The sequence below is a fragment of the Ctenocephalides felis genome, unplaced genomic scaffold (genome assembly GCF_003426905.1).
Source record: "Ctenocephalides felis isolate EL2017-DRISC unplaced genomic scaffold, ASM342690v1 CF-g0.4_SCAFFOLD_01886, whole genome shotgun sequence".
NCBI classification, from domain to species: domain Eukaryota; kingdom Metazoa; phylum Arthropoda; class Insecta; order Siphonaptera; family Pulicidae; genus Ctenocephalides; species Ctenocephalides felis.
The window spans coordinates 180,351,331-180,376,937 of NW_020538040.1; the positions used below are offsets into that span (position 1 = coordinate 180,351,331).

General features: G+C 29.9%; 2 protein-coding genes across 6 annotated transcripts in view; one reads left to right on the forward strand and one right to left on the reverse strand.

The window, feature by feature from the left end:
• Positions 1–19,577, forward strand: part of LOC113376914 (dentin sialophosphoprotein-like) — a 51,355-nt gene extending 31,778 nt beyond the window's left edge. For 2 of the 5 annotated variants that reach the window (XM_026617009.1, XM_026617010.1), the window contains exons 2-11: positions 12,354–12,691; positions 12,802–12,942; positions 13,095–13,791; positions 13,860–13,997; positions 14,059–14,112; positions 14,188–16,892; positions 17,031–17,146; positions 18,381–18,469; positions 18,546–18,856; positions 19,229–19,577. In XM_026617009.1, coding sequence (XP_026472794.1) covers positions 12,379–12,691; positions 12,802–12,942; positions 13,095–13,791; positions 13,860–13,997; positions 14,059–14,112; positions 14,188–16,892; positions 17,031–17,146; positions 18,381–18,469; positions 18,546–18,856; positions 19,229–19,311 — 4,647 coding nt within the window. In that variant the 5' untranslated portion in view covers positions 12,354–12,378 and the 3' untranslated portion in view covers positions 19,312–19,577. Of the gene's footprint in view, positions 1–11,742; positions 11,882–12,014; positions 12,146–12,353; positions 12,692–12,801; positions 12,943–13,094; positions 13,792–13,859; positions 13,998–14,058; positions 14,113–14,187; positions 16,893–17,030; positions 17,147–18,380; positions 18,470–18,545; positions 18,857–19,228 lie in introns of those variants that run through there. The other 3 variants (XM_026617008.1, XM_026617007.1, XM_026617011.1) reach the window with 3 other exon arrangements.
• LOC113376915 (protein-serine O-palmitoleoyltransferase porcupine) lies at positions 8,319–10,543 on the reverse strand. The gene is made up of 7 exons (XM_026617012.1): positions 10,413–10,543; positions 9,854–10,129; positions 9,580–9,781; positions 9,295–9,517; positions 9,120–9,226; positions 8,843–9,057; positions 8,319–8,776 (listed from the first exon to the last, which is right to left on the reverse strand). The coding sequence occupies exons 2-7, from the start codon at positions 10,035–10,037 to the stop codon at positions 8,343–8,345; spliced, it is 1,365 nt and encodes a 454-aa protein (XP_026472797.1). The 5' UTR covers positions 10,038–10,129; positions 10,413–10,543; the 3' UTR covers positions 8,319–8,342.
• Positions 19,578–25,607: the final 6,030 nt, after the last annotated feature.

Sequence of the window (25,607 nt, forward strand, 5' to 3'; positions counted from 1 at the left end):
AAAATATAATACTGTGCATTTATATCAAGACTCATGAATTTAATTCACATAAACACGTAATATTTAGTACATAACCATAATAATATTTAGTGTGCAATGTAAACGAGAAATTGATGTTAATTTATAATACTAATTAAGAGAAGAAATTATTGAGCGTACACCTGATTTTATAATATGCTCAACACAAAGAGTTATACATTCAAACAAAAAACATACGCGTAATGGAGCCCATTACTGTTTTTAGAAGCTCATTAAAGCGGTTAATTTTCTACAGTTTCTATTCTACAAAGGTGATATATATTCATAACAGTTACTTTAAATATTTGCTGCGATATATTTTATTTTTATTAAAAATCATATGGAATGTACGGAGTTGCACCATGGATCCTTGAGATAAATCCAAACTCAAGTCCAAAAGGGAATCAATACTTTCTAATTTAATTATTTTTATTCAATAATTTTTGTAATCTTAATAAATAAGAACGTAATCCTGTAAATGTAACTTTGTAAAAAATTATAAAGAAACATTATAATTGGTTCATAGTTAATTGTCAATTGAGCTAAGACAGTGGAAACCAAATTTATAAACTAAAGTCGTTTAGATTTCAAGATTTTCAAGATTCAACGCATATTAGGCTTAATTACTGATCTGGATTTATAGAAATGACCCCTAATGCAAAAGTGTGAAAAACAATCAGTTCATTTTTTGAATGATGCATGTTATGATTTTATTAGATCAATCTGAGCTATTTATGTTTCATGAGCTGTGCTGTGATTCTTTAATCTAGTGCTAGTAGTCCAAATGCAACCCAGTGGTTAACCATTATTTACCTGATGAGGATCTTTATGCAGCAATGCCCTCGAAAGGCTAATTTTACTTGTTTTTATGTTTTAGATGTCACCACTGTTTGGCGAAAGAAATATAAAGCGAAATAATTTTGTAGCATTATTGCATGTGTGAACATATGAGTATTTTAAAAAATTAGTGGTCCAAGACTTTTTGTATATATCTATACTTTTCACGAATTTTGTAGCGTCGCAGGCTTTATAATCAGGAGTCTCTGGTTCAAATCCGAAGACCCTGATATAAAAGCAGTAATGATCTGTTTCTACTTGAAAATATGAATCATAACAGGTTATCAAGTAAAAATAGCCAAATTGGGCTTTGCTGCATTAAACTAAAATTTGTCATCGCTATTAGTAAGGACAACCACTGCGTTGGCTTCTAATATAAAATACACCCAAATGATCAGGACAACCATTGACAAATAAAAATGTCGTTGAGATGAGGTATTATCACAACAGCTCATAAAGCTCCTAGTTCTGATTGCTTTTCAAAGTAAACAAAAAAAAACAAAAATACTTTATACATTTTTTATATATACTTTTTATACATTTTAAAGAATTATCCTTCCGGCCACCCGCTTTACCTTTGCGTAATATGGTTATCCTGAAATCTCAAAAACAAAACGTGCACTGCCTATATATAATTCCACCACACCGATGTACGTGTGTGGCCAATGCCTTGGACCTCCAAAACATGCACATCCCTATTCTTTTAGAATTTTATTTCATATTTTACTGTATTTAATTATTCCTCAAGGGATCTCCCGGCGTGCGCTGACCATTTGGCGCTTCCTTTTCGATATGGAAATTGTATCACATAATCGATTCAATAAGAAATCGACAGTAGATTACTTGGTGACCCTGACGTGGTAAGAACTTGGTCTAGCAACCCCTGGTTCCGGGTTTGATACCCTCCTCCACCAGCAGTAATGTAAAATATGATCAAGTGATAATAGCCTTTTGGGAGCTTTGTTGCAACATAAAGATACTTCTTTATTTTCATTATTTTACAACCATTATTAGTTCGAATAAACAAAGATAATAAAAATTAATCACAATAACCGAGAAATGGCCACAGTTTGACCAAAGCTCTAGATTGAACTTAAAGGCTCATAATTTTCAAACAGCATGAGTTTTTTTAGATTTACGCTATTTCAGAAATATCTTTCTTATCTTAAATCAATATGTTGTTACCCGAATTGTTATACATTTACTAATCTCTTCCTATCGAATATGTTAATTAATCTTGTTACATTGAAGAGATACATCTTAAATGCGATTATGCGTTTCCCGTGCTCATGATCGAGCGCCTCGTGGTTTATAAAAAAAATCAGAGGAAGGTATGCTTATATTTTCATTTTTAAGCGATTCAAATTCAAATCACGTTCTTACCGTAATATGAGTACATAAATACGAATCTTGATAGTTATCCGTATCCATAGTGCCTAAACAAATGTGGTCCAGTGGCGCGCGAAATCATTTGCCCAATTATACCTGATAATAAAAAATATAAATATTGAAAAGTTAGCTTATTGTTATAAATTCAATGAAAACATTAATATTTTCATCTAGTTTCTGTAGGATTTTATCTACAAAACTAAATGTAAGTTGAATTTTGCCTTGAACTTTGCCTAAAGTTGCATGAACTTTCCGACATGTGTAAATAAACAACTTAATCAACAAAAATTGAGATTGCTTTTAAAATAGTAAATATAAAATTTAAATAAAACAAACTAATTTTTAACAAATTTAAAAAAGAAGCTTTTCACTGACAACTCATCAGTGCTATTTCTAATTGGTGTTTTTCAGATAAATTTATAATATTTTTAATTGCATTAATTATATTAAACAATACATGGTGTATGTCTTAAAAGCACTACTCATTATTCCAATCTCTGATAAATTTTTATAATTTAAAACCATTTCTAGTTGGATATCATATTTTAGGATGTTCGTGTAAACCATGATCCTTATCACTATGAAAAGTTCCAATAAAATTGTCACAAAATTTTGCAACAATTAATTACGAAGAAACGTCCCAGCCGATCTTTACCAAAAACTAATCAGCACGATTGCTAACTGATATCATTCGAACAGTTTTTGTATTTCAAAAGCGATTCAGGATTTTTGGCTAAAAACGTTGACGAAAATTTTTGCAATTATCTACTGAATATAAAGAAACGGCTTTGCAGATCATAGCGGCTCCTTGTTAAATTTTACCAAGTGGCTCACATACATACGTATACACACATTTTTCAATTTTGGTGCCAAACGATTTATAATGATGTGAAACGTCGCGAAAACATGAAATTTAAAAAAAAAGTGTTTATCTTGCTGAGATTTTCTTAGCTTCATAAAGCATAGAGGTTGCTATAGATCAATATGATTTTTTTTTTTATATTATTCTTCAAAACTATGTTTATTATATTTCTATTGCTCCTGTTTTATTCAAGTATTTAATAGACAATTTATTAAAATTATAGCCAATAAGACTTTTGATCCCTTAAACAACCAACAATATGTAGACGAAATTTTAATATTTTCTTAAAAAATATTTGTACTTTAATATTATTATTACATTACTAAATATTAATACTTTCAATTTCAAAAATAGTTAAAAATAGGACTATTTCAATTTTATTGCACCTAAGTAAATATTTAAATATATAAGAGACAATTGATTAAAAATTTAAGTCATTGAAGTTTTCTAAACTTTTTTAAAAAATTTCTAAACGCACCCACTTTTTTTTTCAAACAAATTTCTACAATTTAAAAAATTGGGTTTTCATAATAGACGTGTAAAAACGCTATTACACAAAATTCATCAGATATTTGTCTGTAAAACTTGCACATTATTTTTGTCTATTACAATGCATTTTGCTAAATTTTTGGTTTTACTTTTACCCATGCAATGCGCATTCCCATGCATTTTCCAACAGTTGACCATTCGAATCCTAAACCAATGGAACACTATCAAGCCTTAGGCCACACGCAAAATGTTATTTAAAATCTAGTCATGTGCATAGCAAGTGTTGCATTTTTATCATTAGATATAATTTGAATAAAAGCATTAATTGTTCTCGTATGTCATAGACACTAAAGTCGTGCTTAAAATACATTAAGGGAAAATATTCATGGTATGATCTGGGGACATGTAGATTTCTCAGGAATCGAGAAACGTGCTGCAAAAGTAAATAGTTGAAGAAATCTTTGAATTATTTGAAGGTAAAAAAAGGAGATATACTTGTTCATGTGGAAATAAAAACAGCTGGGGGTACAAATTGATTTTTACCCAACTCGTATTGTTTTTTTAGGGCTTGCTAATTTTATAAGCATTGCTTTATTAACAATACACAGTTGTTGGCATCATTTAATTTTCGATTTCTGATTGGGTAATCATCCAAAACTATAAAATAAGATACAATACAATAGGATGGGTTATGATAACTAAGGTTTTAATTCTTTAAAAATTAAGTCAATAATGTTTCAACATTACAATTTTCTGCAAGATTCAAAGACTCTCACAATAATAAAATAATAAAATATTAGTAATAAAAAATAAAATAAAATAATAATAATAAAATTTATTGATTGTTAATACGATTTGAAATTAAATTAATTATTGGAACTAATAAGTTCACATAAGATTCATAGTCAATTTCAAAATGATGGTGAAAATGATGCTCAAAGTAATAGTTAATTTGGGATGTTTATTTTTGAAATTTTGATGATTAATGAAAATCTAAATTTTAAATTTAAACCACCGAATAATAAAATGAAATAAATAATAAAACCTGTTAATTTAATTACGTCGTTAAGAAATATTAAATGCTATGGTTCAATTAATGATATTAATATATGCAACTAACGTTTGTAAAATATGAAAGGCTAAATTAGAATGCAAATCCAAAAAAATATTAGTATTATTAGTAGTAAACTATATAATTAAATAAGTAATAAAATTATCGTGCGCTGTTTTCTTGGACATTTATTACACCTGAATATGAGCTACCATCTTAGCTTTGAGAATATTATTATTTGATTTTGAATCGAGCAATCTTTCAAATATTTAATTATAGTTCGAGTATTGAAGCAAAAATTGAACTACAAATATGTAATCGATATGAGAGTCGATTCACTAAAAAAATTAAACATCAAATTTGGTTCTTCAGCAATTATTATAGAGTTTCTAGTTTTTTTCCGTTAAAGATAATTTTTTCATGAATAATTTGTTTTCGTTACTAATTCTATTTCATCTGGATCAATCGATCGAACAAGTGCAGTCTTAATACTTATCACTTATGGTTATAAAACACTCAACTGTTTATGGAGTAAATCTTATATCCAAATAATTGTTTTGCAATGTAGGAACGGGAACTACGGACAAAATGACATGGTGTTTTGTTTTTTAATTGTATTTATTTATTTGATGATATCATAACCAGTCTCAATCGTTTTCATTCGTCTTAGATTCATTGAATACCTTTTAATCAAGTATGAATTATAATAACATATTAATTGATAAAAAATGCAACTAATTCATAGACCTTATACTACATAAAGTATAAAGTAGTATGAGGTCTATGAACTAATTACAAAAACCATTTTGTCTATATAGTACGGATAAAATGACATAAGTAAAAGAAATACTGAGAATCTAATTTTCAAAAAGACAGTTAACGAGTAAATTTTTTGGTTTACTTTGGGACATCAGCACATGACACATGATACTAAAGGGAACCAATCATAAATCGTAACCAATTTTTGCAGGGCTCAGAACGGAAGAGAGAGTTTTGCAAAAAATGCAAGTCTTTTTACCGGTCAATCTTTTGGACTATTTTTAGCAGTAATTAGAGTAGACGTTAAAAGCCAATTACCTTTTACAGATTTCTCTTTTTTTGGCCTCCATGAATTACCCTGTAGTTTTTGCAAAATAGTACTAACAATAAGTATGTTATTTTGTCCAAAAGTGAACAAAAATGCATAATCAGAATTCTATCAAACGCCTGATAATTGCGATGAAATTGATTGAAATCACAAGGGCTTGCATGAGTTCATTAATTTTAATATAAATAATCACAAGTGATAATAAATAAGTTTCCAAAAAACATCTTAAGCCTCAAAATAAACTTTTGAAGTCGCGATACACGTTTGAACCGATTACTGCGACAATGACGCTCAACATCTGACTGGATTATGATTATAGCTTTATTCATGGCATGCAGTCGCAGAAACGTGACTAAAAGTAGCCAATTTTTAAATAAGGTCACTGCGTCATTTTGTTCGTAGAGTGGTTTATTTAAAAATTGGAATTTATCGATGGCAACTTGCCTGTAGGCCACACCGTGTGGAATTCGAAGTTGCGATATATGGCGAAAAAACTAAGAATTTTGAGACTTTTCTAACGATGTATAATACTTGATATGTTTACAGAAATATCTAAACCGTAAGATCATTAGATTACTAGGACCACTAGATGGACCACCCGTTATTTCATCTACTATAAAAAAATTTGGATTAAAAAAATGCGATTGATTTTCAAACAAGCCCTCGTTGTATTCACAAAAATGTTTCTATCAGAAGGTGATTTAGTATGACTTCTAAACGTTTGATCCAACGTTGGCTCGTTAGATTAATAGCCTCCTCTGTTATGTCCATCTTGCGCGTATTCCGTACTCCGTAGTACGGTTTTAACGAGATACATTGTGCTCATGCCCGCGGTAACACGGCGATAATACAAGAATGGGCTGGTCGCATCACGACCGACTCGTAGTCGTAATACAACCAACGGACGAGATTCCAATGCACCTCGGAATAGAGATGTGCATCCTCATATTTTTAATTACAAATTACTTCTAATTGACTCGGATCAGATTACAACTCCGTTCTAAATGTACAAGATGATATTTATTATTATTGTAATTCCACAACACTTTGCTCGAAATGTAGGTACTTAACTCTTCTGCTACGAGCACCCTTCGCCTATAGACGACATCCAGAGTGTCAACACTTGCTTCAATTTTTGTTTTATTATATGTTTTTATTTTTACAAATGTTCTGAAATGGACAACAAGTATAACTGTAGGATTAAAAAAATGACTAAAAATAAAATCTTATGATAATCGTCATTTTTGAATAACATGATTTTCTTTTTCAATCTTGCCCTGGTTGTGTTGCGGCGTAGTTCTCTGGCAAGTGAGTTTGCTCAAGGAGGCTTTTGTAATTGTCTGAATGAGTGTTGTTTCAAGATTTATCACTCCGAGTTAAGTTATTGAGAAGTATGATTTGTTAGTATAATTTTTAGTTTCTTAGAAGTGTAATTTCTATTTTTTGAACACATTTCATTGATAATAATTGAAAAATCTTAAAATATGTTATTGTGTCTCGTCAGCAGTGTTCTTACAGCAGTGTTCATTCTGAGGAAAATATTGCCGTAGCGAAAGAGTTAAGATTGAGAGCAGCATCATTTCATTTTTAACTGCCCGAAAGACAAGTTTGTTTTCGCCAGAATTTCCTAATTTTTAGTTTCAAGCCATTCTGAATTGGTTCAAACCAAAATTGGAAAAATAATGTGTATATATATATATATATATATATATATATATATATGCCAAAATTTGACCTTTTGTCCACTTTTCCTCAAGAACAAAAATTGCAAAAATTAGATTGCTTGATGAAACTCGATAAGGACTCATGAAATGTGCAAGATGATTGTAACTATAATAATTTTTCATCATTTTGCTCGAATTGTACCATTTTATTTTTAACTTCTCATGAAGCAAGTTTGTTTTTGCCCAAAAATCCGTTTTCCTAATTTTATGTTTCAAGTCATTCTGAACCGTTGCATATTTGATAAAACTCGATAAGGAATCGCGTTGATTAGTTTTGCAATACGATCGGCAGATCCGTTTCATTATAATTAGCAGATAATTTTTAATTAGCAAAATTTTTCATTCACGTTTCCGCAAAAAACTAAATCGATTTTGAAAATCTTAAAACTCTTCGAAAGATATCTCTGTTGGGAATCGTACTTCAATTTTCGATAAAGATCGGCCGAGTTGTTTCTCCGTGAAATTTGATTACTTTGATGGTTTTAATGAAACTTTGCATAGTGATAGAGTTCTAATCAAGCATATTCAAATATTACAGTTCTACGAAAAGTGGTTTATCATAAAAAAATGAAAGTTATGAATAATGAATTTTGAAAATAATAAATTGAATGTTAAAATAAACTATTGAAATTTTATCATAAAAATTTTCAAAGTTGCTAAATTCCAACTCTCACTGATTAAGTTGATTATTTACACATGTTGAGCAGTCCTTGTAGCAAAATACCACTTACTCAGTTAATACACCTAGTTATGAAAGAAATAGCTTTTGAATGATTATTTTTATATTATGTAAAAAATAAAAAAAACTTTTAGCATTGTGTTAACCAAAATTATTTACTTTAACAATACAAATATTCTCTTATAATATTTTATTCCAATTTCCTATTATACAATCATATATAAAAGATAAAGTACAAGTGCTATCCAATGGCTTGTGTAGTCTAACGATGACCATTTGTTCAATGTATAAGAAAAATCTAAAGCAAAACTAGCATCGTCTACATCATTCATTTCAAAAACCATTCCCAAATAAGCTAAATGTACAATTGCTATAATGCTAAAAAATAAATTTCCTAATATCACATAAATATTTTGTTTTTTATACAAATGATCACAGCCATTACAACTATAAGAATTAAGACATGAATTAAAGATACTTGATAACTTGTTTCTGAATTTAAACTCTATGTATGAAAACAATCCTATTGACAAAAGAACAGCAGCTAATTTAAAATTCAAGCCGTGAAGTAATGATGATATCAAGTAAGTTAAGCAAATAGCAGGAAATACACCAAATATCCTTGCTTCGCGAAATACATCTGCAAACAAAATGCATCTATATAAAAACTGTTCCACCATGGAACTAAATAAGATTTTAAACTTACATGTTTTTAGCCATGTGTGCATTGGGATATTCCAATGAATAACAATTTGTATTAATGATCTTGGCAATTCTATATAAAATGGATTACTTATTGAACCTGTAAACATCTTGTGACTCTGTGAGTAACCTGCTGTAATCATTACCGTTTCAGCTAAGAATGATACAAAATAATTGCTTGTACGAAAGGACAGAGCATCTCTGTATGCAATAAACCATCTATAAGAGATAAACCAATAATCAAAATGACATCGCTTTGTGTATAAACAAAAAAAACTTACTTCCATGATCCTGATGGAATAAAATACATAACCCAACAACTCGACATCAATAGATAAAAAATAGAAGTCAATCCTTTCAAAATTATTTGCGGAAGTAACATCCAGTTCTTAAAAATATATTTTTTCAATAATTACTCTCAATATATAATTTTTATATTTATATAATGCAGCTTACCCATATTGGCTTATAAAATACAGATAAATACTGTTTATAGGTCATCCATGGACCAAATATAGAATTGGCTGGACATAGCAAAAAGCCACAATAAGCAATAAAGTTTGGCTGTGATGATAATCGTCCAATTTTAATATCATATGCCAATGATATGATTTTCATTACTAATATCATATATACACTTCGGACATGCCTCCAAGTATTGGTTTGAACTGTGAATTCGCTGTAAGATATGTTACAAATATATCTATTTATTAGAAATGAAATATAAGCAAAAACAGTTACCATATAATGAGTAATAACATTCCCAAACTGGCAATGAAAGAAGCATGAGAACTCTTGTGTATGTAATGTGTACCATGAACAATTAGATATGATAAAATGCAAAAGGACATTATGTATAGTATGCTAATTTGTAATAAATTGTATATCACAGCCAACCCACATATAATAGAAATACAATGACATAAATTTATGTGTATGAATACTAGAACAAAACAAAAAATTAAAATTAACGTACTAAGTATGTAATAAAGTTTGATTTCTAAGCAATAAGTACCTGTTTGAGTAGTTAATCGAAAAATAAAATTCCACAGTAATAAAGCAGCAAAATGATAACTAATGCCTTTTATTGTGGGTATAACACATGAATCATGTAAATCATAGGATTCATATTCTAACTGCAAATTTCTTATATCTTCATCCTCATCGTAATATGAAAAAGATAAGTCATAATCATCCATTTTAAGAATTACGAAATATTTTCACAGTTACTGCAAATTCAATTAAAACCACAATATTTATAGTGGAATGGACCCATACCCTGCATCATTCTCTAAAGAATAAAAATCAGCAATTATTGTGTATTGAAAATAGAAGAAGAACAAGACGATTAGATTTTTTATATATAAGTGTAATCGGATATTGTACAAGTATTAAGAATATTTGGTCACAATTCTTTTAGCATTTAGAAGTTTTTCTTTTATTGCATTAAACTTTTAATCATTTTATATGTAAAATGCTATCTTACATTAAACTGAAAGCATAAATTTTATTTGTTACAATATGATTATGTTAGATGTATCTTTTATGTTAGTTATTTTTAGATGTATACTTACATTATTTAGCTAATCACAAAGAATGTTAACAAGATATTCCAATATATGTTTCTATTTATTTATTTCTTGATTTATTTTTCATATTTTATAAAAAAATAACCTCCAAAAAACGGTAATTGTGTATGAACGCTAAAAGCCAAACATTTTTGACACAACGTTCATACAGGGTGTTCTAGAACTTAACATTAGCACTTGCCAAGGCACTTTAGTGCATTTGTTTTAAAGCCTTTCAAAGTGACAGATTTTGAAAATTTGAAATTTATAGTTTCATAAATAGTTTCAATTTCAGATAAACCATGGAAATTGTGTCATTATTTTTGATTAGAATGTTCTAAAATAACAAAAATTAACCACGATAAACGAATAAGTGTAAAACCATACCTTAGTTCTTAACTTCCCGTGGGGTAAGTTATAGTAATCGGCCAAAAATGGAAATTAAACATTTTTATATATTTTCAGGCTTCAAAGGTTTTTGAACATTTCGGTATACCTTAGAAAAAATGCATGTATGTGTGTTTGTGATTTCAAAAACACTGATCAATCGATTTGAATAATTCAAGAAATGTTCGATTTGTATTGATGTGGATTAGATCAGCACGTGATTAGTTTTTGGCGAAGGCAGGTCTAGCCGTTCCGAAGATACGGGGCAAAAAGTGCCAAAAAGGGTAACTCAGTTTTTAAGAAAACAGAGCGTCCGATTTTAATAATTCAAAAAACATTTTACTTGTATTAACAAGATGAAGAACTTATTAATTTTTTGGGAAGGCAGGTCCAGCGGTTATGGACTCTCAATAAAAATAAGTTGAAAAAATGCCATTTGGCGATTAAAAATGTTTATTGGACATATGTACATCAAATTATTAGCTAAAGCAGTGCGATTGCTTTGAAAAAAAGTTCAAAATTTCCAAAATATAAAAATAATTTAAAAAAAGTCTTTTTTTTTAAATTTGAAGTTTCTCAAAAATCACATTTTTTCAAAGATTAAAATAAAAATTTTCTTTTTAAAAAAAATAATTTTTGGTACGGGATGCCATACACCACTAGATCAGTTTTAAAATTTAGTTGAATCTTTTTTAAAAATTCTAATTTTTGGTACGGGAAGTTCCAGCAATTTTCCTTGAGGCACGATGCCATGCACCACTAGTGAATTTTCTTACGATAGTTTCAATCAATTTTGAATTCTGTGTCGATAGAAAGTTGAGTTCTGGAACACCCTGTGTATGCTCTCTTTCTTCTACGCTTTTAACAACATGGCCGATTTGACGCACAATGCTGCCAACACAATGCACGTAAATGGTGGTGTTTTGTGATGTTTGTTGATAGTGACAGTAAATAATAATTATTATTATTATTACATAAATGTAAACATAAAATATGGCGTAAAAAATTACAATAATGGAATATATACCATTGGTATCAATGTGATAATTGGGTGCTTATTCTTCGGAGCAGCGATATCTTTAAGTAAGGTTAAGTCTATTTTGTTATATGATTATTTTTTACAATGTTGTGTGAACAATTACATTAGAATGTTATTTAAGATTTTGTCGATAATATGAGCTCATTCATTTTATATCCATTAGTGTATGTTATCCAGAAATTAAACCTTTTGTTCCTTACTTGGCTTTAATAGAGTTACATTATGATGAGGACCAGGAAAAATGAACTCAGATCTGTATAAAAGTGTTTTGTTACATCAGGATATTAATCTTTAATAATAGTGAATAAAAATAGTATGTTCTTTATCAATGCATTCAAATTTCAGCAGCCATATTTTATAAGACAAAATAATTGAAATCTAAATGACATTAATTTCTTCAGATCATAGTACAATTCATTCTATATATTACGCTCAGATTTTAGCTCATAAGATTCTATCACATAACATATTGCCTAATTCCATTACTTAACTGTTATTTTTCCAATATGTTTTTATTTCAGATGGGTTAAATCAGTCACTATCATCATGGAAGCAGAAAAAGAAACTGATAAACATTCTTTGCCCGAAGAACGTAATGAATCGCCTGAAAAAGTATCTTTAGATATACCATTACCATCAGAAGACACAACACAAGATGCTCCATCATCTGCTACTCCTGCAAAGACATCTGTTCTTGGAATACAAAATGCTAAAAAACGCCTGAAGGGGTTTTTTATGGCAAAAAAGGCGCTTGAAGCTAAAAATACAGATAATGAACAAGGAGCTCTTAAGAACAATCCAAGTTTAACGAACAAAAAGAATGTAGAGTGTACACCAGAGAAGAAAAAACTCAAAAAAGGTTTTAGATTAGTTCATATATATATATATATATATATATATATATATATATATATATATATTTATAGTACTATATTTAATAACTTTTATATTAATTTATTCAATTTGAAGGTTTAACTCCTTGCGAGAAAGCGAAAGCCACTATAACAGAAATAGAAGAAATTAAAAGAAAGGAGGCATTACAGACTGTTATACTTTCAAATCCTTATTTGAGGGAGTATGGTTATAAAAAACCCCCAAGAGAACGAAGAGGTAAAATTGAAAATATATTAACAACTTGCTTGTAGATTTCGTATTTTTATTTTTTTGTAGTTTCCGAGATTTGTAAAATTCTTTGAAAACACTTTGACCATATTTTTTTGTGCAGTAGAAATCTTTCTTGCATGCTTTATTTTATTTTATAGATTCATACAGAAGTAGAAGTAGATCCAGGTATGATCGAAAAAGGTCTTCTAGACGAAAGTCACCTGATAAACACAGAGCAAGATGTGATGACTCTAGGAGTAATTACAGATCTCGCCCTCCATCTAAATCTAGTACTTCAACCAGAACATCAGACAGAAGGCAGGAAAGAGACAAATATCGTCATGATAGAAATAATAAACGAGGAAAATATGATACTAGAAATGATAAAAGAACTGAAAGAAAAAATTCTAAGGTGCGTTTACCGAAAAAGGAAATCAAAAAAGAAGTGATTGATAAAAAAATATCACCTAAGCCCACAAAGACGGTTGAGAAAGTTTCTGAAAAATCTGAAAAAAGTTCTGTTGCAGAAAATGGTGATATTGATAAATATAAAATTGAAAAATGTAAAATTGACCCATTACTTTCTAAAGACGAAACGGAAGTGTCAGATACTCAAACTTCTGCTGAAATGAAGAAGAAAAGTGAAGAAACTGTCAAAAAACCTGAAGTAATTGCCCTTGCTAAAATTCCACTAATTTGTGCATATAATTCTGCAACAAGCGATTCAGAAGATTCAAATTTAGACATGAGTAGTACTAAATCAGAGTCTGAGGTTCCAATACAAAAAAATATTGAGAGTTGTAAGGATGAAGATTTTCATTTACCACTGCCTTCTGATGATGCTGCTTCACCACCGTAAGTAAATAGTTCAAACTGTTGTTCATGACATAATGTCTTTGATTCAAATGTGATTTTTTAATTAGGATATCTCAATCTTCAACTGTATCTAGAAAAGAAGAAGTGAGTGATGATTTTGCATTATCTGCATTAATTTCTCATTATAAAAATCCTGACAAAAGTGCATATGACAAATTTCTTAGGCATCCCTGCATTGTAGAGAGGTTAGCTACCGTGAAATATTCTAGTTACAATAATAGATTTTATATTTTAATTGTTATTTAGGTGTACAGTGACAAAGCCAGTTCTTACATATGCTGAAAATCCATTTTATCGAAAGTATGTAATATATTAGATAATTATGTGTATAATTTTTTTTTTTAATTATTTCTTATGTATTTCTGTTCATTTTAGTTTATCTAGAAACTGGTTTCCTCATTACAAAGATAGTTTAGTCACATCTACTTCTAATCCAGCTCCTTTAGACATTAGTTGTGATGTACAGGAACTTCCTATCAAAGATATAGAAAATACTGAGGAAAATGTACAGCCTTTAGAACAGGAATCGGAAAATAATACCATAGATATGGGTGACTATGATAATACTAAAAATGATATCAGTAATAGAGAACTAGCAATAAATTCAGAACCACCGACGTTTATTCAGTCTAATGATTTAAATACTGAATATGAAGAATTTATGCGAGCAGTTACTTGTGATTCTGTGAACACAAATCAACTTGAACCCTCTCAGAATAATCAAGTAAGGAGAGATGAGGTAGAATTGAACTTGTATCCAAATCCTGAAGAGAAATTAGTTGACAGAAAGGCTGCTAAGGGTAAAACAGATATAAGATCAGAGATTTTGGATAGTATATCACAGAAATATCAGTCAAGTTCTTCTAGTGAGTACAGCACATCTTCTGAAAGCTCAGATAGCTCAGATTCTTCATCTAGTTCGGATAGTGATTCTTCATCTGATAGTTCAAGTGATTCAAGTTCAGATGAATCAGATTCTTCAACCACTAGCAGCTCAAACTCAAAAGAAGATGAGCCTCCACCAAAGAAGCAAAAATTACTAAATAAGCCAAATAAATTAGCTAAACCTATTATAGACGTAGTTGATATTGTACCTTTACCAATAATAATCAAACAAGAGAAAGAAGTGGAAGTTAAAACTCAACAACAAGTATTTAATCCTAATATTAAAATTAAACAAGAACCTCCAGACATATGTTCCCAAGGCGATATAACTACACCTAAAGATGATCGTTCATTGGAAGAGAATTATTCCACAAATAAATTCAAAGTACATCATGAACAGAACAAAATACTGAATTATAATGGAGAGTCTTTCAAAGTATTGGATTGGGAGGAATCCTCTCAATCTTTTGAAGCAGCTGAAAATTCTACTAAACAGGCTGATGATATTGGGAATATTCCTTTGCCAAAACTGGAAAATGAAGACTCATATGAAGAAAGAGGAGATGCAATGGAGGCAGATCAGTATAATACAGATAATAGGATAAATAATTTTATTTCATTTAAATTGTCTTCTAATATAAAGCGCAGTATTAATCCAGTGAATTTAAATAAAGAATCTCCAGAGGAAGTACAAGATAAACCACCTGATTTTCTTAAGAAAAAAATTATGGAAACAGAAAATGTTACTGCATTGGACAATGGAGAAAATTGTGACCAACTAGTAAAGAAGGATATAAATGATTCATCTAACAATGAAAATTCTATTGATAGTGATAGAAAAACACGGTCTGATTCAAAATCATGTGATTTGAACACTTCATTTTCTTCAACCAGATCATCAAAGTCATCGGATCGATCCACTAGATCTAATAAGTCATTAGAAAAATCAGAACGGTCTCGCCATAGAAGTCGTAGTCCTAGAAATAATAAATACAATGAAAAATCGCATTATGATAGAAGTTATGACAGAAATGAGTCCCATAAATACAAATCACATCATGTTCGAAGTAGACCTTCAAGAGGTAGCAAATATGATGATGATCGCTATGAGAGAAGATCTTCCAAAAATATACTTAGGGATAAAAGTCCTAGTACAAATTCTATGCCGAGGATTCGTGGAAATGAACATTCAGATCGTGACATATCACACAATGGACAAAATCATTATAGAGATCGTAGTTATAAGGATAGAGACAGGCAGGACAGGCATACACATAGAAGCAGGGAAAGCTTAGAAATTTTAAACAAGTCTAATATTGTTGACACTGATCATGTGAAGAACCATGATTTTGAAATGCACACAGGAAGCAGAAGAGAAAATGATGTAAAGAGGAAAGGTTCTTCAAAATCAGATAAATTAGATTTAGATAATATACCACTGCCCCAACAAAATATGAATATTGCTCATGTTGAAGAGATCTCAGAACCATCTGCAATACCAACATTGATGAGTACAAACAGTGATTATATGGATTCAAATATTAATCATATTACTTCTATCAACCCTATTAACCCAATTTTAACTACAGAAGACAATTATGAATGTGATTTCTACAATGATCATTATGACGAGAGAAGACAATTTGTGCCATCCCCTAAACGAATATCATTGGATGCTCGTATCAATATGGTGTTAGGTTTGACAGACTCATCTGTTAATGACCAGAATGGCCAGCTTTATAATACGACAAATTATAATCAGAATTATTGTGATACAGAGCAATATGGTGGCCCTCCTCTTACAAATGTTGATTCTTATCCACCAAACCACCAATCTGCTGATTACATTCAAACTATTCACACTTTTAACTCTCAATCCGGAAACCAGACATCAAAACGCAGAATTCAAACTGCTAATTTAGTCAATGTTACTTTAACAGATGAGTTGGTTGAGAAGCAAGATAAAGTTCCAGAAAAGGTAAAATCAACATCTAAGGCAAAGTCCCCAGCCAAAGTGAAATCGATAGCAAAAGTGAAGTCATCAGGTACAGCTAAATCACCAGTGAAGATAACTTCTGTGAATGTAGAGGAAACTTCTCAAAATTCAAAGGGGATATTCAATTGCATAAACAAAATAGTAAAACTTGGTGGCCCATTATTAATTTTGCCACCAGATGTTGCTAAAATAGAATCAAGTATGTTAATTTCACATATTTTACCCAAAATTATGTTTCTGTAATGTTAGAAAAGATTCAGTCTAATATTAGGAGTATAATTTTGGGTTTTATAAACTTGTGTTAGTACTATTCTTATACAATTTTTTAAATACACAGGAGAAATATTCGAGCAAATAGAAAGCTTTATACAAGATGAAAATAATCAAAAACGTTTTAAAACACCTATTTCAAATTCTGACATGGTTGATTCTCAAACTAAATACTGCCAGCAGGTAAGCTATCTTAATAATCATATATATATATATATATATATATATATATATATATATATATATATATATATATATATATATATAAATAAAATTGGATTGTCTGTTTGTAATATTGAAATAGCCCTTATTAATTTGTTTTAATGGGTCCAGTCATATATAGAAACCGATTTTGACACATCTTTTAGGCTTTTTTATTTTAGAATAAAAGTATCTTATCTTACCTTATCCTTCTCTGACCCGGGATTTTGTCCGCGAGAAATTTAACATAGAAGTTAATTAGTTTATTTAAGTTTATCTAAGTTGTCTTGAATTGAAATGTGAAATTATTGGAAAATATGAGGATGACAAGGATGTCATCCTAGCAATAATTTATAAGCAGCTTTCTGAGCTTTAAAACATTTGGAACATGAGAGTTGTTTAACGAAACATTCTCTCTCACTCACATTTTCTTCTCACTCACTTCTTCAATATCATGTCTGGACAGGGAAAATCAATTAAATTAATATATAGTAAATTTATTTTTAATATTCAAAAACTTAACAAAAACCACAGTGCTGGAACGAATTAACGACATTTCAATGTTTTTATATGGAAAAGTGCTTCGAGATACGAGCTATTCGACATACGAGCGTGGTTATGGAACGAAATAAACTTGTATGTCGAGATACTACTGTATCTTACTTCTTATTAAAATTTTATTTTAATTTATCTTTATTTTTTAGACCCTATTTTAATTTAAACTAATTTGTTACATTGTTAATATTTTTACCTTCAAGTAACATTTATAAATTGTACATTTATAATTTTTTATAATTACATTTGTGTTCAATATTCAAATTAACATTGAATTTGAATTATTTATTAAAGTTATTTTATTTAACTAGTAGTGCTGATATTTGTTTTTTCTATAAAATAAATATCTATAGATGGAATTTTTCATTTTTAAATCTATACACGTTAGTTATGATTAAGAGAAAGTCTAATATCTATAAAAACATGATAAAGGCCAAATGAGTAATACTTTTATTCCAAGTTATAAATTGTACACCAAATATTGCAATAAAGAAATTTTTTAGTAGAGCTAATACAAAAAAACTGAAAATATATAGCAATTAAAATACTTAACTTCTGCTTAAAATGCTTAACTTTTTTTGTTAAATTCCACGCGGACGAAGTCGCAGGTCAGAAATATTATTATAATAATTTTTATTTATATAATTTATTTTTTGTGCAGGATATTAAAATAAATAGTACCATGAGCAATTCTGTTGGAGCGACAGATTCAAGTTACACCAAAGGAATTTTAGTCAATTCATATTTTAGGTATTTTTTTAAATATTATTTTATGAAGATAATTCTATTGGATAATATTCATATATGTTTGTTTTATTTGAAACAGTAATATTGAAGGCCATAACGAAAAGAAAAATAATTCAAGAAAAGTAAAATTTGCTGACGGTGTTTTGCCTGGGGAAGGTACTTCAACTTCTGGTGGTGATGAAATGATGTCTCCACCGCCACCAGGAGCGCTTGATCTTAAATCTAGAAGAAAACGAAAGAAAGCTAAGAAAATGAGGAAAAGTGATAAAATTGAAGGTTTTTGGAATCTTCCTCCACCTCCGCCTCCTGAAGATGACCCACCAAACTTTCTCTTACAACCATGTGACATTGCTGAAAATGCTGCTTTGGGATTTACTGATATTCCTAAAGGTCAGTATTTATTATCTCAATATTTCTACTACTTCTTTAATTCTTTTTTAAAAGTTATTTAACCATGGACATATTTTTTTCCTAAGATTGATTATTAAGGGTTATTATAATAAAAAATATGTAGTACACGCGTTGTAAAGAAAAACTTGAAGTAATGATAAATGTACAGTTGAATTCCGTTAATTAACAGACGTCATACAACGCATTTTGCGGCAAAAGCCTTTTTTGTGTTAATTTGTCTATATGTACTGACCTACGTTTGTGATTTTTTAGATTGTATTTTTTTTTGTAAAACATATATTTTAGCTTTGCATTGTTTTCTTATTTATTTTTGTATATGTGTAATTCATAATTTGATATCTTTGTTCGCAGCACTTGAGAGGTTTTCTATATTTTTCAATAGTGCCTTGTCGAGAAAGAGTAAGTGTTTTTCGGGAAATGTTATTGGCAGCTAAATAAAGTAACCTTATATATTTTGGACTGCTGCTGGGGCATGACTTACGATATATTGAAATTAAAACAATTGTATATACTAAAAATCAATAGAAACCACGAAATTAAAATATATTTTTTACCTTTTTTTTATGTGATGCTTAGATTAAATGAACAATTTTACTTATAGTGTGGTAATTATTTTATACGTGTTAAACAGTGCAAAAAGAAAAGTGAAAATATCATGTGTTTGATGACAATTTTATCTTATTTAATTTTACTTATGTTGACGGCAATATCTATTCTAAGTTTTATGATTTTAATGCAGGAATATCTTTTTCATAATTCACAGTGATGAATTGGAATTTATTCGTAGATAATTTTTTATATATTTTACAAATAATTTGTACATAGGAATGTTAGTCAAATTTTTTAGCTATTGTGCGTGTGGTGATGCATTTGTATGTAATGTTATTTTATTCTGAATAATGTTGAAAGTGGAACTGTTTTAAATGATTTTATATAGTCTATTTTTGTAATTATATATCTATATATAAATATATGATTTGTAATATGTCAGGGACAGTTAAGAATTTTATTAATCGCTGAACCAATATTAAAAATGCTGTAGTATTGCTTATTTTAGATAACTGATGTATTAATATTTATTAGAAGTTTTACTCCGATAGATTTCTGTATGAATGATACTGTGCTATTATTGTACATATGTGTAATTGTAAATAAGAATTTTTTATTATGAAGTCTATTTATAAATAAATAACTAAACTATATCCGATTTTTTCTTTTGCTAAATCCTATATAAAAGTTTCATTCACAACATGAATTTTTAAATCATATGTGATGAAATAATATCAAAATGCGTTATTTCTTTTGATATAAAGTGTTTATTTATAAGTTAAATAAAAGCACTAATATTTATAACTATAATTATACATTTCTAAAAACTTAACAACAATTGCTATGGCTACAACAGTTAATATACATAACATATTTATTTTATCAGTTTTTACTATAAATACATATACATTTTTGCAGAAAGCTACTAAAATATGATAATATAATATAATTAAAAAAATACAATAAATTTTGTACAGATTTTTCAAAAAGACTATGGTAACCTGATTTAGAATTTATCTGTGAAAGTTGATAAAAAAGCTATATTGCATTTGGCACTTTGTTATGTCTTCTCAAAATAAAACCGTAGACCCATCATTAGTGTTTAAATAATTTTTATATACATATACATATTATTATATTTTATTTTATATACATAAAATATATAATGCATATGCCATATATATATATATATATATATATATATATATATATATATATATATATATGTATATATACCATATATAAAGTATATAATCAAGTCGTACTTAACAAATAAATTTACAAGTTAATATTTACAAGGCTTTTTTTATCTCATGGGCAATTTTACAACTTATATAAGGGAAGACTATTTGCTATGCCTATAAAAATATAGAATAATTCTTAATAATAATCTTAAATTTAGATAAATAATTTCTATATATTTAGTATGGTATTTGAGAATTTAAATTATTCATTCAGACATCATTTCATGCAATCTTCCAAATTCATATAAGCATGACTTCATTGGCTTCTTTTTCAAAGAGAGTCGAATCCTGATATATCACTTCCCTAGAATAGAACGAAACATATTTAGTTTGTACTTGAATAATTCTGGTAAATATTTATCAAGCTTACCCTGTCTGGTTTGTACAGGTGAGTGTGTGGTAGTAAAAATGTTGATCCTAGATCCCTCTCGGCCATCGTATTAGCTTCCTGAATAATTATTTAATAATTAGTCTGCAGAATCATAAGAATATTATTATTATTAGCAGTTCTTACATCATTATTATGATGATGCGATGGAGGTTTAGAATCAAATATACTTCTCATTGTTTTGGTAAGAGGTTGAATGGTTGTTTCATCATAAGACCTTGCTTCAGATACAGTCCTTAAAAACAATAAACAAAAAATATGTTATATGTGTTTAAAAAATATAAATCAATTTATACATACAGTTCTCCTGCAGCTCTCGGCGTCACATCCAGCCAATCACTCATCGGATCAATTAAGTCATCATTACTGAGAAGATAAGTATTATAATTATATTCAATAAGTTTATTTACATGTTAGTATAATTATGATTTATGATTTAGGTGTGGTGCCGATGGCGGTGGATAAATTCGCTGCAAGAATGCATGCTGTTTCGAGAACTAAATTGGTGAGTGCTTAACTACTAGTTATAATATATGATCTTTAGTTTTTTTTGGTTTGTTGCATACCCGTGCGTTTTTTCGATTGTGTTGAACTGCGATGTATCATTTTCTGTAAGAAAGTCTGTCCTTATTTTGTGAATTAATGTTGCATTTTCGCTACGATCTGCTTCCGTGCCCACTACTGTGGCAGACACTTCGAAACCGGCTGAGACTAGGGCCCCTGGTAAATAGATAGGTTAATCAGATATTGTTTTTGCATGAATTCATAAATATAGCCTTAAAATCCTTTTGCTACGAGCGTCGCCTATAGACGACGTCCACATGTCTATCTGTGTGTGCGGATGATGCCGTCTATAGACGACTACCAGTGTATCGACCTTTGCTTCAATATTTATCAATTTGAGTTAATTGATTAAAAATTTTAATTTGTTATTGTAATTTTTGTATAGAAGTGTAATTTTTAAATTTTAAACTTTTTTTATTGATAATGATTCTAAGATATCTTAAAATAAGTATTGTGTCTGGTGCAGCAGGGTCAGTCTTGCGGTAAAAACTGCCGTAGCGAAAGGGTTAATTTTAAAATATATATTAAACATATATTTGGTTGATTGATAACGAGGAGTAGGCTAATAGTGCGTTTTCAATAATCATATATATTTACATTTATTAATTTGTTTATAAGGTTTACATTACCAATTGAAGGTTTATGAGGAATACTTTTCACGGCAGTGGACTGATTCGAATTCTTTCTGCTCTGCGCTGACTGTAAGACACAGATATTTTAGTACACGATGTCGATTATAGCATTGCTTTATTATATATATTTTATTATATACATGATTAGCGGCAACTCCAACGTCCAAATAACTAAGTAGTTTAGCTTCATTGCTAGAAGCGTTACTTTTCCGCCTGTCTAAAGCCTCGATACTTAAAAATGGTGTAGCTGTAGGATGAGGATGATATTTTGCCCGAGGTATCATGACGGTCAAAGATCGATCTTGCTGATCATATGAACCACTCTTTAGTTCATTTTTCAATTGATTTTCGAATTTCTTTGTTGCACTATTTTTGCTTTTTGCTCCTTTCTATAATTGCGAGATAACATATAATACCAAGTATTAATTTTTTTATATTTATTAAATTGTAAGAAGCGCACCTTTGCGACGTAAGGCAGTGTATTTGTGTCCGATTGACTTCCTTCACTGCTCGTGTCATGGATCATTGCACGTTTGTCCATAGTTACATTCAGGCGTTGTCCGCCTGATGATCTCTGTTGTAAGAAGCCCATACTACTTGAACTCCTGGTTTTAGGTTTTTGTTTCCTCTTAAAGCAAGTAAAGATCACGCATATCAGAATCAGCGCGCAGAATATCGCACCCAACGTGACAAGCGCAATCAGTAATACTGAAAATAATAAATTTCTTATTATAAATATACTATCGTAATAAATCTTTCTCGTCATAATTTTGCATCAATTGCTTACCTTTAAGATTTATATGACAGTTTTCTCCTGCATACCATTGGAAGCAGTCACATAACATCTGGTCTTCTCCATTGTTATAGCACGTTCCGTGATAATGGCATTTTTCACATCCAACTTGTTCAGCTGTAAATTGCAAAAGAAATGATTCATAATGTTTTAAATTAAATTGAATTGCAAGAGTAGCAACTTTAAATGATCAAGCAAATTACCCGAACATGTTCTTCCAGGATAAAGTGGATTTGTCGATAAATCAGCAAATCCTTCTTTACAACTGCAAGTATAAGTTCCTTTTAAGTTAAAGCATTGTGCATTTTCCGAACAGTCATGGAATTGTCGATTCAAACATTCGTCGAAATCTAAATGAGAAAAGTTATGTATTGTTTGAGCTATTTTAATAAATAAACGATTGAAGTATGAGAATTCTAACCGTTTGCTACTAAATTATTTTCATATTCTCGTGCAGAGTATATTTCAGTGCCACCAAGACTATAGTTACTTCTCCGTAAATAATTCTTCAAAACCGTTTTTAAATGTTGTTCATCAGTATTTTCAGACAGCTAAAAATAAACGATTAAATTAAACTTTGCAATAAATATATTGTTATTTGAAAACTGTTCTAAATATACTTGTATGAAGAAAGTATTCATAACGCCGTGTCCAGTGCTAGTATTCTGGAAGCCTGTAACTCGCATACCATGATACATGTCTCTTAAGTCTGACTGCATAATCATTCGATGTATGCCTTCGTGTGTGGTTGATGCCAAACCTGCATATGCTTTGGACATGGGATCTGCTAGTGCTGGAGTATACTTCAATTCTTGTTTGCCATTTCGAGCAATACCCATTTGAACAGTATATGTGTAAGTTGCTGTAAAATAAATACGGATTTAATGACTAAACTTCACCCCTTTATTGATGATCTTTTTATAAACTACTTACGTTTACATGGACGATCAGGGAACATTCGAGCAAAACCAGGTCGGCAAGCGCATGTCATCATTCCCTCCAATTTTTGGCAAGATTCGTTGAAAGTAGCTTTGCATTCTGGACGGCATTCATCAGGTCTTGAATTTATATCGTGTTGTAGATGCGGAGGTGTATCAATGAGCACTCCACCTAATAGTACGCGATTCACTTCTTTGGCTATATTATCTGTGTTATCCATCAAATCATGAAGATCGTGCATTTCTGTAGGACTTTTTGCATGATTATTCTTATCCGTTAGTACTACAAAAATACTATCATTATCATTCAAGTCCTCTTCATGTTTGCTATCATTTTTGGAATCCATATCCGCATCATCATCTTTAATAATAAATTCACTTAGATCATTATCTTCAGTGCTTATTAAGATTGTCTTGATATCTGGACGTGGTGTATGATGAGGGAAAGGAAAAGCTGTAGGAATAACTTCTGACTTGACTGTTGTGGTGACGGTTTTTAGTATACTTGTTGGCTGCACAAGAGTTCGTATTTCCGTTACGGTGTCTACTAGAGTGGACGTTTGGGTTTTGGTCAACACCAGTGTTAACGTTGAGGGTGGGCTGCCCTGACTTTTAATTACGGTAGTTTTTGTGCTGGTTACAGTTAGTGTTTGAGTATGTGTTATATATCTAGTCGGTATAATTGGTTTCGAGCTGTGTACACTCGATACTTTATTATTACTATTAACGTCAATCTCCGTTATTTTCAGATTATTAGATTTTGTTGGTTGGCGACTAGCGCTGGTTCTTACAGAAGTTCTTATATTCACATATGTCTGTTCGTGTTTTGTAATAGGATTAGTATTTATAACAGAAGGTTCACTAGGTCGAACAGCTGTCTTATCCGGTTGTATACTGACATTTATGTTCTTTTCTGTGGTTTCTTTATTACCAATTACACCCGATTCTTTTACAACTTGAGATGGAACAAATGTAGTCACAGATTCAGAACCACTATCAAGTGAGTCTAATAATACATCATTATTTTTGATAGTTTGCGCTTCTTTGTTATCTGGAACAAAAGTGCTTTGGTTCTTTTCATCAATCTCATTTGTAGTGGTTTGTTGTGATGCACTTGTCGTTTCCGCAGCAAGTGTAGTTATTTCTGAAATAGTTGTTAAAGTTGGTGTTGTACTTTCCGCTTTATTTGATTTTGTTGTTTGAGATTTCAACTCATTATAAGGCGTACTGTTTGCAGATTCATCACTTGCAGTACTTGTATCTCGATTTGGAATTTCGAAAGCGAAAGGCTTATGGGTTGTTGGTTTATTATTTCTATGTAAATTAGGTTTTTTATAATCAGTTCCAAATTGATCTTCAGGCTGTATTATGCTTATTGGTAAATCCATTAAAGGATTTATAATACTTGGTGGTGGCGGATTGAGACCAACAACTTCTTCATTATTTACTGGTGATGGTAAGTTTTGAGGCATAGGTGGTGGTTTCATGTTTTCTGATGGCTTAGGCACATACGATGGAATATTATGGTTATTTATATATGTGTTATCATTAATGGATTCATTTGATATTTGATCAGGAGCTTTGATTGCATTTCCTGTTGCTTCATTTTTGTAAATTGTTGT